This window comes from Ictidomys tridecemlineatus, chromosome 5, assembly GCF_052094955.1.
Source record: "Ictidomys tridecemlineatus isolate mIctTri1 chromosome 5, mIctTri1.hap1, whole genome shotgun sequence".
Lineage (NCBI taxonomy): Eukaryota > Metazoa > Chordata > Mammalia > Rodentia > Sciuridae > Ictidomys > Ictidomys tridecemlineatus.
Window position 1 is genome coordinate 111,598,350 of NC_135481.1, and position 12,230 is coordinate 111,610,579.

A 12,230-nucleotide genomic window follows, 5' to 3' on the forward strand; every position below is an offset into this window, starting at 1 on the left:
AGGCATGCACCACCATATGTGGTTTAAACTTGTGTTCTTAATGGCTACTTAAGATTCCCAATAATATGCAGGCTAATTCAGCAGGAATGGGATGAAGGCAGAAATGAGGATTTTAAACATTTTAAACACTCTGGGATTCTGATACAGGTGTCCTGGAGAGCCACACTTTGAGAACACCGCCTCTCAGCTTCCCGCAGAAGTCTACAACAGTCAACAACAGAAACCTCACTCTGGGATGGAACCAAGAGCTGGGCTTACCCACCTTCTTGCAGAGGTGATTAGCAGGGGTGATTAGAAGAGGGCGATAAAATGCCAAGATATCTTATGTCTTCCTGCCCCTCAAGCCTCCCTGCCCCCACCTCAGTCTCAGAGAAATGCAGTTCAGTCAAATCTGTCATTTTCCTTTTCTGACAGATCCCTGAGCAAATACATATTGGTGATATGACAATACCCCAAATCTAGGGCAAATTTAGCTGTTCTGTGGAACAATTTCATATCTCAATTGAAAACGCATACTGAACCCTTGGAAAAAATCCCTTTCCCTTTGTAAAATAAGTAAGACTTGATGCTCAGGCAGGCTGTCAGATCTACAAGTGCTCATGGTTGCTGGGCAGAGACAAAAGAGAAATGGTTTAGTCATAATCTAAACACAATGAATTTGCAATGAAACAAAGTGGTCTGGGCTACAGTCGTTTCTTGGCATGCTCTGGCTTCCCAGCAGCAGATCTATGTTTGGCAAGAAATGGGATGGAAACTTCTTCCCCTCTGGTGGGAATGTTTTCTTGAACCTCTGTATCTTGCTTTGGTTCTTGGGAAGGGTTGGCCATCATCCAAAGAGCAGGGGGGACGCATACCTGTGAGGACCAGTCATGATCTTGCTCAGCAAAGGAGAAATATAGTGGACAAAGAGCAAGATGGCACCAGGTTTTGTTCTGGGTTGTTTGAGTAACATGATTTACTCTCCCAACAACTTGGAGGTATTGGGACTGTATCTTTATTTGACAAAATTGAGATTAAACACACACACACACACACACACACACACATACACAAAGGAACTTTCCCAAACTCCCATGTAATAAAAGAGTCAAGAGTTAAACCCAAGGCCTTGCCCTTCCCACCCAGACACATGCTGCCCTCTGCGTTTGTTCCTCTGTACAGCTCCCCCACTCCCAATCCCAACAGGTTCCACTTGTAGGCTCTGGCAAAAAAAGCCACTGGCCTTTGGGTTCAAGACCAATGTAAGTACAATGAACCATTTTTGAAAAAGAGATTACATATGTCCAGTACTTAGCCTGGTGCCCGGTGCTTCTTAAAGTATTCGGCAGAACTTTGAGCAGCGTCAGGCCCCTGGGACAGGATGTTTCTGGTTGCAGGAAGTTCCATCTATCATCTAGGAGCAAATGCTTATCAAGTAACTACCATGGGGCTGAGGATGTGGCTCAGCTGTACAGTACTTGCCTGGCATGCGCAAGGCCCTGGGTCCAATCCCCAGCACGGAAAATAACAACAACAAAAGTAACTAGCATAGATGGCAAAATAGGAAGAAAAACCAGCCTGAAGAAATTTATAACGCAACTGAAGAAATGCATAACTTAATCCTTTGAGAGAAATCAAAGCTTCTTAATCCCTTAAATGTCAAAAGGGTCTGTTTTTGAGTTCTGACCTAGAGGAAGTGATTTCCCACGTTTTGGGGTCTCAGGGTCCTCATAGAACAATCAGGGACACTATCAATCTCGGTGGGTTTTGTTGTTAGGAAGAGGTTCACTCCATAAATGGCACAGAGGGATTCTGAAGTACAGGAAGAAAGAATTAAGTGAAGGAACTGAAGTCCCTTCAAGAACTTGATCTCGAAAGCCTGGTCCTTGTCCCTGGCTCCCATCCAAATAATGAGGACAAGATTTTTGAGAAAAAAAAGAAAATGAAGTTTTATTGGTTTGCAAATGAGAAGATGAGTAGAGGAAGGTCCCAAGGCTACTCTCCTAACAGCAGGAGGGAGCAAAGGGTTTTTTAAAGAGAAATCCAGGGTCGGGGTTCTGAGGGCACCGATCAGGAGACATCATTCATGTCCAGATGGTGTCCTTGAGATAGTTCAGGCCTCAAACCCTTTGGCACCAGCTCCCAGGTCTGGATTTCTTCATTCTCATGCTCAGGGCGCCCAAGGACACAATAGCTCTGCCTAGGAGGGGAAAATGTTGCTCCTGCTTCCCCGGCTGTCCTGGAGCGAGAGAAGGAGAGGAAGAAAAGGGAGAAAAACATACAGGATTTAAGTTAAGCAAGGATCCGACTCAAAGCATGAGTGCACCTCGTTACAAACTGACCTTGGGATTGAGTTTGAAGGTGGTGAAGACTCTCAGTCTGCAGAGAGGAAGCAGCGTTCCAGCCGCGGCCAACCTGAATTTATAGAAAAGCCAACTTAAATCCATTTAAACAGAAATAGAATCTGTTGATTTACAGAACTAAGAAAATCAGAGGTAGGGCAAGTTTGGGCTGTGGTCCTGTCCGGACGTTCATAATGCCACCGCAGCTCCAGCTGAGCTCTTTCAGCTGATGCTCCTCTGTGTGCCGGTTTATGGCGCTGGCTTTGCTCATCACGGTAAGATAGCTGGACCAGCCCCAGGCTCGTCCCTCATCCCCCATGACTGGGAAGAGTCCTGAGAGTCATTCGGATTGGAACACCTTAGGTCACACCTGTCAATCCCCTCGTGCAGAGCGACAGAATTAGCTACCCGGCTTAGCTTAAGTCACAACACCTGTGCAGGGCTGTTCTTTGAGTAGAGTCCGGTCCCTTGGGAGCACAGGGATCTCCCTGGGGAGGTGGGAGTTCTGACGGGAGCAGGGCTAGGCGGGGAGACAGCCGTGATGATGACCTCAACGGCGAAGGTGCGAGCTGTGGATGAGAGCAGCCCACTGATCGTGTGGCACGAGAGCGAGAAATGGAGCCTGTGAGGGCCCTGGGGGCACTGAAGCGGCGTCCTGGCCCAGGGCCTGGCTTGGTGTGACCCTGGAGTTTAGTGCTGCCGGTTCAGGAGATGGGCCTGCCTCCTCCTGTTAGTGAGGCTCATCTTCATCGCGTGGAGCCTTCGCTCTGCCTTCCGCTGCGCTGTGGTGGGGTTAGAGACAGGGGAGCCTGCAGTCCTGAGAGCCCTGTGCGCCACTGCGCGAGAACCTCTCCCGCGTTTCCCTCCAGCTCCGACCACGGGGAAGGAAAAAGAAGTCAAGTGACTTGTCCAGAGCCACGCGTGACAAGTAGGCAGAGGGAGGACAGAGCCCTCAGTCGGAGCTGTTGACTCCAAAGCCCGCAGGCAGGTCGCCATGTTGGGATTTTCCCCGGGACATGCGGGTTCCTTTGTCCTCTGGGTCACACCAGTGCTTAGGCTGATGACCCTTCCCACGGAATCACCCACTTCAAAGCCTTCTGCCCAGGGACACCAATGAGCGTGAGAGTCTGAAGGCAGGGGGCTACTTGTGAACTAGGCCCCCCGTGTCGCTGCCACCCCAAGACGGAGGACAGGAAGTCAGGCCTGGGGGAGCATGACCAGCAGCCCCTGAGCACCCTGTGGGCCCAGCTGTCACTGCTGTCCTCCTCCTCTCAGCCACGTCTCCAGCAGTTACTGAGCACTTGCCACATCCCAGGGGCTTCGTGTGTCTTCCTTCCTGATGCCACCGCAGAGCCACCACCAGAGACAACTGATATTATTGTAAGGGTCCGGCGAAGCATTGGAGGAAGAGACCACCAAGAGACTGACTCATGCAATTGCAGAAGGGGATTTATTGGGGATCCATTCCAGCGTGCTGGGGCTCCATGCTCACTCAAGAAGGGAGAGCAGCCCAGAGCCCAGAGCAGGGGTTGAGCAATGCTTAAGTACAGTTTTTGGGGAGGGCAGGGGCTTTGCATACATCACAGTCTCCTTTAACAAATCACCTTACACCACGGGAAAATCAAACAACAATTCTTAAACTTGATTAGTACATTCATTGGCAGGAACAGGTCAGGCGGGGGTGATTGGTCACTCCTAAGCAGGGTACACATTCAAACTGATTGGTTCGGGCCCTGTATGCCTACGTGACAAGCTGCACAGTGTCCTAGGCTATTAATTAACTAAATGGCCAGTAGAGCGTTGTCTTAACTGCCTCAGGAATTTCAGGTTCTGGGTGTAGCAGAGGAACTTAACAATACCTGGTCCTTCACTTTTTAACTCAGGCCTTGCAGCTTAGAAACTTTACAGTGCCCCGTCTTTTACATTTTAACTCAGGCTTTGCAGCTTAGAAACTTTACCCTTTCATTATCACCTCTGTTTTATAGATGAGAAAACCGAGGGAGGACCAGGAAGGCCGAGGTCACAGGAAGCAGCGTGTCCCCGGGAGAGGCGCACCCTTTGGCTTTCGAGGGGCCCACAGATCTCACGTGGCGAGCGAGTGGCCAAGTCGGTATTGAAGTCAAGTTCTGTCTGACTGTGGAGACGAGCTGAGTGCTTTATTAGGAAGCACAGTGGATAACTTCAGAAAGTTTCCAGTGTTCCCAGGAAAGCTCCCGACCCTCCTTGGTGAATCAGCACAGGCCTTTTCTTGAGTCATCTGTGCCCGTGGACACCATGGTCCCTCTCCTTCACTCCCTACTTCTTCCCTGTCCCCAAATCGCCTGACGTGGGGCCCTGAACAAGCCACTTCCTGTGTGAGCTCCTTTGAGGGACGTCTCCCTGCAGCAAATCCAGTGGGAACTTTCTGGAACCTAAGCCACCTCGCCATCACAGTGGCGCTGATGTGAATAGTGAACCCCTTGTTTTTTAAGGTCACAGACAGCAAAACCATGGACCCTCGGAACGGAAAAGGCCGGCGTGAGCGATCACCAGGTATGAGAACCACTGCCGAAGGTGACTGCAGGGAGGTGTTGTCCCCCTCTTGTTCGCGTTCTGTTTTTAGCTGTGTTTTTCAGAGCAAGTAGGTGCCATGGTGATAGGAGCCATAGAAATAGATGCAGCACACCTCCCAGCCCGCCGTTCCCATGGCAACACTCAGGGAGAGCCCAGGGACTCTGCTCCTCCTCCTGCCAGCTGCACACAGGGAAGAAGGCCCTAGAAGGCCCAGGCAGCTTCTCCCCATCTCTCTGGGGTGGTCCAAGGTGCCCGAGCATGCGCCTTCCTTCCTTGGCCCTTCAGACCTCCTCTCTGAGTCCTCCTGGGGAACTTGCTTAAGAAATTTCGCTTTTGCCCAGCATAGCCATCCTCCCAGCCAGTGGGGACCCTCAGACTAACCCTGCCATTCCTCCTGTGCCCACAGTTGGAAGCATGCAGTCCCTGTTGTGCCTGGATGTGGCACTGTCCCTTTGAGTGCCATGGGCAATAAAGAATTTGTGGGGTGGGGACTGAGTCCTGAACACTTACTTGGTGCTCAAGGATACCATTAAATGAAATCTCAGAAGGTCTAAGACAGGGAACCCGGCGAGGGGCGGTGGCAAACTCCCGCCTGATGGGGCAGTTTACAGTCTGTGAGGCCCAGCCTCCCCTCCTTGTGGATCAGCTTTCCTGGACTGAAAGACGTTTGGAAAGTACAAGTGCGTTGTGTGTGCGCTCCACAGGGCCCGTGGTGCTTATGAGACACCTCTGCAGGGCTGGTGGCAGCTGTACAACTGAACCTCGTCAGGGCTTGCTTATTTTTATTTGGATTTATTTTGTCTTCTGAAATGCAATCCATATGTACACACGCCCTTTCCATCCGATTGTCTTACGTTAGACTAAGCATGAGAGGATGAAGGTCAAGGGCTTATAATTATCACGTCTGTCCCATGGTACCTGCTTCTGTAACAGTTCTGTTTTATATGTGTGTTTCCATACAGGTATGCTCTCAGGTGGGATCGCTTCCAGGGCAGGGCAAATGCAATTCTGGACTAATGTATGGTTCTGAGACCGATAGATGTAAGCACTGGCCCATTGAAATTAGTTTTCTTTGTTTGTTTGTTGTTTTGTTTGTTTGACACCAGGGATTGAACTCAAGGGCACCCAACCACTGAGCCACATCCCCAGCCCTATTTTGTATTTTATTTATTTATTTATTTATTTATTTATTTATTTATTTATTTATTTATTTATTTTTATTTTTATTTTTTTAAAGAGAGAGTGTGAGAGGAGAGAGAGAGAGAGAGAGAGAGAGAATTTTTAATATTTATTTTTTAGTTCTCGGCGGACACAACATCTTTGTTGGTATGTGGTGCTGAGGATCGAACCTGGGCCGCACGCATGCCAGGCGAGCGCGCTACCGCTTGAGCCACATCCCCAGCCCCTTGTATTTTATTTAGAGACAGGGTCTCACTGAGTTGCTTAGGGCTTTGCTAAGTTCCTGAGACTGGCTTTGAACTTGCGATCCCCCTGCCTCAGCCTCCAGAGCTACTGGAATTACAGACATGTACCACCAAGCTGGGCTAAATTAGTTTTACTCTCAATTAATGAAACACATACACACACAACCCTATAATGAGAGCATGCACCTTGCCGTCAGCTGGGCATGTCCTGCATGGACCCAGGTGATATCTCTAGGTCAAGCCTTTTTCTACAGACTGAGGACGCCTGGAGCTTCCAACCTCCACAATCAGGATGTGGAGCTCTTGATGACCTTGAAGTAGGCTTGTGGGTCACTGGGCAGAGTGAAACTGGCTACATGTCACTACAGCAAAACCTCCAGGGTTTATCCTAGGACTCACCCAGGGAACCACGTGACTCGGCATCTATTGCTGGCAGCATCTATCCTCAAATACCGTGCGGATTCCCGGGTCGTATTTCGTGGTTACAGGAATTTGGCCCAACAGAAACTCTATTAAATCAGCAAACACATGTGCTCTCGTTTCACAGGCCAAGCCAGGGATGGAACGGCCCGGTCGGCCTCCCCTGCCCACAGCAGTCAGAGCCTGGAGTTCTGCCACCTGGTTGGGTTGCTTTACTTGGCTGTGGAACTAAACGCAGACTCGCTTTGAAGAATGAGGCTCTCAAATATTCTAGAACTCTGAGAATGCACACTCACAGGCGTGCTGGGCAGACCAGAGTAACTGCCAGACTTTCAGAGTCAGAAAGTGAAGGTTTGGCCCTGTGGAGCGCATACACAACGCCCCTTCCCCGGGACAGGCTCCGTCTTGTGGAGCTGGCCCAGAAACACCGGGATCAAGCACTTTCGCTCCGCCAGGCAAGTCATACGCTGAGTCCGATAGCACTTTCCACACCTATGACTTGGAACTAAACATTTTGTGGTTGTTGTTGTTATTCCTTTTAGTTATACAGAACAGTAGAATCTGTTTTGATATAAATATACAAGCATGAAATGTATCTTGTTCTAATTAGGAGCCCATTCTTGTGGATTCACATGATGGTAGGATTCACTGTGGTGTTTTCATATTTGTACACACAGGAAAATTATGTCAGATTCATTCCACTGTCTTTCTTTTCCCATCCCTCTCCCTTCCCTCCGTTCACGTTGTTAATCTACTGAATTGCTAGTCTTCCCCTCCCCCCCCCAGTGGATTAGCTTCCACATGTCAATGAGAACATTTGACCTTTGGTTTGGGGGAGGGGTTGGCTTATTTCATTTAGCATGATAGTCTCCAGATCCATCCAGTTCCTGGCATATGCCATAATCTCACTCTTCTTAATGGCTGAGTAATCTCCATTGTGTATGTATACCACGTTTTCTTCATCCATTCATCTGTTGAAGGGCACCTAGGCCGGCTCCATAGCTTAGCTATTGTGAATTGAGCGGCTATAAACATTATTTTGGATGTGTCACCGTAGATGCCGATTTTAAATCCTTTGGGTATATGCTGAGGAGTGAGATAACTGGGTCAAATGGTGGTTCCACTCCTAGGTATTTGAGGAATCACCATCCTAGCTTCCAAAGTGGCTGCCCCAATTTGCAGTCTCACCAATAATGTATGGGTGAACCTTTCCCCCACATTCTCACATTGATTGTTACTTGTATTCTCAATAATTGCCATTTTGACTGGAGTGACATGGAATCTCAGTGTAGTTTTAATTTGCATTTCTCTAATTGCTAGAGATATTGAACATTTTTCCATATATTTGTTAACATTCGTATTTCTTCTGTGAAGTGCCTGTTCACTTCCTTTACCCATTTATTGATTGGGTGATTGTTATTATTGTTATTATTATTATTATTTTGGTGTTAAGTTTTTTGAGTTCTTTGAATATCCTGAAAATTAACCCCCCTACCAACTGACTGAGGTGCAGATGTCAAAGATTTTCTCTTCATTCTGTAGACTCTCTCCATTCATGCACTTGATTGAAGAAGCTTTTTAGTTTGATACCACCCCATTTATTGATATTTTATTTTACTTCTAGTATTTGGAGTCTTATTAAGGAAGTTGGTTCCTAAGCTGATATGTTGAAGTGTTGGCCCTACATTTTCTTCTAGAGTATACAGGGTTTCTTGCCTAATTCCCAAGTTTTTGATCCACTTTGAGTTGAGTTTTGTGCAAGGTGAGAGATAGTGGTTAAATTTCATTCTACTACATATGGATTTCCAGTTTTCCCAGCACCATTTGTTGAAGAGGCTATCTTTTCTCCAATGCATGTTATTTTTTTAGAATGAGAAACTTTTTTTGAAAATGATTTTTAGTTGCAGTTGGACATGATATCTTTATTTTATTTATTCATTTATTTTTTATGTGGTGCTGAGGACCGAACCCAACACCAGCTCATGATAGGTGAGTACTCTACCACTGAGCCACAGCCCTAATCCCAATCCAATGTATGTTTTTGATGCCTTTGTCTACTATAAGGTAAGTGCATTTATGTGGTTTGTCTCTGTCTTCTGTTCTGTTCCATTGGTCTTCATGTCTGTTTGGTGCCAGTACATGCTGTTTTTGTTACTATAGCTCTGTAGTATAGTTTAAGGTGTGGTATTGTGATGCCTCCTGCTTCACTTTTCTCATTAAGGTTTGCTTTGGCTATTCTGGGCCTCTTATTTTTCCAAATGAATTTCATGACTGCTTTTTCTGTTTCGATGATGAACGTCACTGGAATTTTGATGGGAATTGTACTGAATCTGTTTAGAGCTTTGGGTGGTATGGCCATTTTGACAATGTTAGTTCTGCCTATCCAAGAGCATGAGAGGCCTTTTGATTTTCTAAGATCTTCCTCAATTTCTTTCTTTACTGTTCTGTAGTTTTCATTGTACAATCCTTCACCGCTTTTGTTAATGTGATTCCACGTATTTTTTTTGAGGCTATTATGAATGGAATAGTTTTCTTAATCTATCTTTCAGCTGATTCATCATTGGAGGATAGGCAACTGATTTATGGGGGTTAATTTTGTATTCTGCTGCTTTGCTGAATCATTTATGAGTTCCAGAAGTCTTCTGGTGGAGTTTTTTTGTGTCTTCTAAATATAGAATCATGTCATCAGCAAACAGAGATAGACTTAGCTCTTTTTACCTCTTTATATCCCTTTCATTTCTTTCTTTCGCCTAATTTCTCTGGCTAGAGTTTCAAGAACTATGTTGAATAGAAGTGATGGAAGTGAACATCCCTGTCTTGTTCCTGTTCTTAGAGGGAATACTTTCAGTTTTTTTCCATTTAAAATGATGTTGGCCTTGGGTTTGTTTTATGTAGCTTTTACAATGATGAGGTATGTTCCTTTTATCCCTATTTTTTTTCTAGTGTGAAATTAAACATTCAAAGTGAATGTTCTTACTCACAATTTACATCTGGGATATTTTAATTTAATTTTTTTTATTCCAGTAGACCATCACCCAGGCATGTGGACACCCTCATTGGGATGGGCCACCAGGGGCAGGATCCTCTCTCCTGGGGAGGCCTACTCATGCCACTTGGGCTCTGACACCCTGCTTTGTGCCACCACAGCTTCCTGTCCCCTGTCCCCCACCATGGACCCCTGCCTCCCTCTGTGCCTCCTAATAGTGTTAGGACTGCGTTGTTTACAAACGGGAAGGAGAAGGAGGCTCCACTTGTCTTGATTGAAAGCAGCCATCTGTTCACAACCCTTTGCACACCGAGTCCACTTGCATCTGACCTAGTCAATAAACAAACACTAATTATGACTGCCGACGTTCCCCCGATCTTTTGTCTCTGAGCTTGTAATGACATTTTTTTAATGAAATGTTTGTATAGCTAAATGCTTCCTTCCTTACAGCAACGTTTATTTTGCAAATTTGCCGTTGTATTTAGCCTACCACCAGCAACTCTCTTGGCAAACACTGAGCAACTCCCACCACAAAAATTAATGAGTAGAGACAAGGACTCCACACCTACTCCTTCTGTTCCTCCCTTATCAAGTTGTAGGACTCTGGGGAAGGGATCCAGGGGACAGCCATGGAAACCAGAACTGGAGTTGTGGGACACCACGAGTTGTTCTCCCTGTGAATAATGTGCTCTTCTTGGCCAGATTCTGAGCTTCGAGAAATGGACTGTGTCTCCAGTTTCCTTTTTCTTTCTTTCTTTCTTTCTTTCTTTTTTTTTTTTTTTTTTTTGTGCCCCTCAAGGTCTCAAATGCAATCCCATATATAAGGTTTAAGTATAAGGTGTCCCTTGTGCTCGTCAGCTGCCAGGCCTGCGGTGGCTCCATCATGGTAGCAGAGGAAAGAGAACCTGGTTACAAAGCCTACTGGGGGCCTGGGGGCTGTGTCCATCTTCACCTCTGCAGAACCTCCAACTCCTGCTGCCCCGGCCTCTGAGCCTGGGGTTCCCTCCTGCCTCTGAGGCGGCCTCGTCTCAGGAAGCACTGTGCATGTGCCCATTTCCCCAGCAGGAGACCTGGAGGGGTGCTTTCCAAGTGCCAGGGACTGCTGAAGATCCACTGAGGGATCAGCAATGACTAAGACAGATCTCTAAAGAGTCCTGCCCCAGCGGAACCGAAAGGAAACAAGGACAATCTGTGTGTGTGTGTGTGTGTGTGTGTGTGAGAGAGAGAGAGAGAGAGAGAGAGAGATCCCTTGTCTCTGCTTCACAGAAACGACCTGGCTGCTCCCCCAAGCCTGCCCAGCACTGGCTGGTCTTGCAGGACACACCCAGAGCTAAAGCCGGCTGTCCCCTGACAGTCTGCTGGGTGGGAGGGAGGCTGCAGATGCTCATCTCTCAGGACCCCTGCTCAGCTGGCCTCTGCTCACCCACCCCAGTCCTCCTCCTGCCGCCTCCTACCTGCAGCACATGCTGGGAGGTCCCACACCTCCTGCTGTCCCCTGCTCTCAGAGGGCCTTTCCCTTTGCTCCTCAGACCCCCTACTCATCCTTTTAGCCCCTTCTCCTCCTCCACCCCAGTCCACAGGGCCCAGAGCATGCAGCGCGTGGAGTTGAAGTTCACTCTTGACTTTTCTGTCTTTACCTGGGAGACAGCCACGAGGGTCACTGTGTGTTTAAGGTCTGTCTCCAGGGCTGGTAAACCCCTGTGAGTGTGGGCTGACTGGACTGCCTGATTAGCTGAGGGCCAGGCCAGCAGGGGTCCCAACCTGTTCGCCCTGGTCACAACTTAACGAGGCCCCTCTACGGCTGGTCCTACTCTACAGATGAGGGATAAGCCTAGAGTGGCTAAAGATCTGTGCCTGAGTGTAGACCCAGGTTTAGAGCCAGAGAGTCTGCTGGAGCCTGCCCTGATGCTCGTTGGATGGATGGATGGACAGACAGACAGACGTATGGATGAACTGTGCCTGGACACTAGTCAGGTTTCTGGATGTGACTTAGTAAGGGAGGAGAGTAGCTTGTTCATGAGGAGGAGCTTGGGATGGCGGGACGGCTGGCTGGAGAAGAACACACAGATCTGTAGATACACAGACACAGAGGTGCACGCCAAGCAAGTGAGCATGACTTAGACCTGCGTTTGGGCTCTACCTACCAGTCACGGGGCTTTGGGAAACTTCTTCAGCTCCCGTGAATCTCAGTTTCTTTTTCTATGGTGGGATTAATAGTGACTTTCTGGAGGACTGTGGGGAGGAACCGGCAGGTGGTATGTGGAAAGGCCCAACCTGGGTCCAACACACCATGGGGACCCATACATGGTGGCAGTTTTTTATTCCCTGGGCACTCTCTGCTTGGTGTGGTGAAGACTTGGGCAGGAGCCAGTGAGCCCGTGCCTCGTGCTCTGCTCGACCCCTGCCTTGAGGGGTGACTCTAAGGCAGGATTCTTGGCCTGTTACCCCTGCGTGCACGTGTCCTACAGGGCAGGTTAATAGCTACAAGTTCAGGTCCAGAAATGAACCTGGAATCCACTTGCGATC

General features: G+C 47.9%; 1 protein-coding gene across 1 annotated transcript in view; it reads left to right on the top strand.

Moving 5' to 3' along the window:
* Positions 1-2,862: 2,862 nt before the first annotated feature.
* The window catches only part of Dglucy (D-glutamate cyclase), a 50,471-nt gene continuing 41,103 nt past the window's right edge, over positions 2,863-12,230 (top strand). Inside the window, 1 exon segment of the mRNA XM_078049058.1 lies at positions 2,863-2,945. Coding sequence (XP_077905184.1) covers positions 2,863-2,945 — 83 coding nt within the window.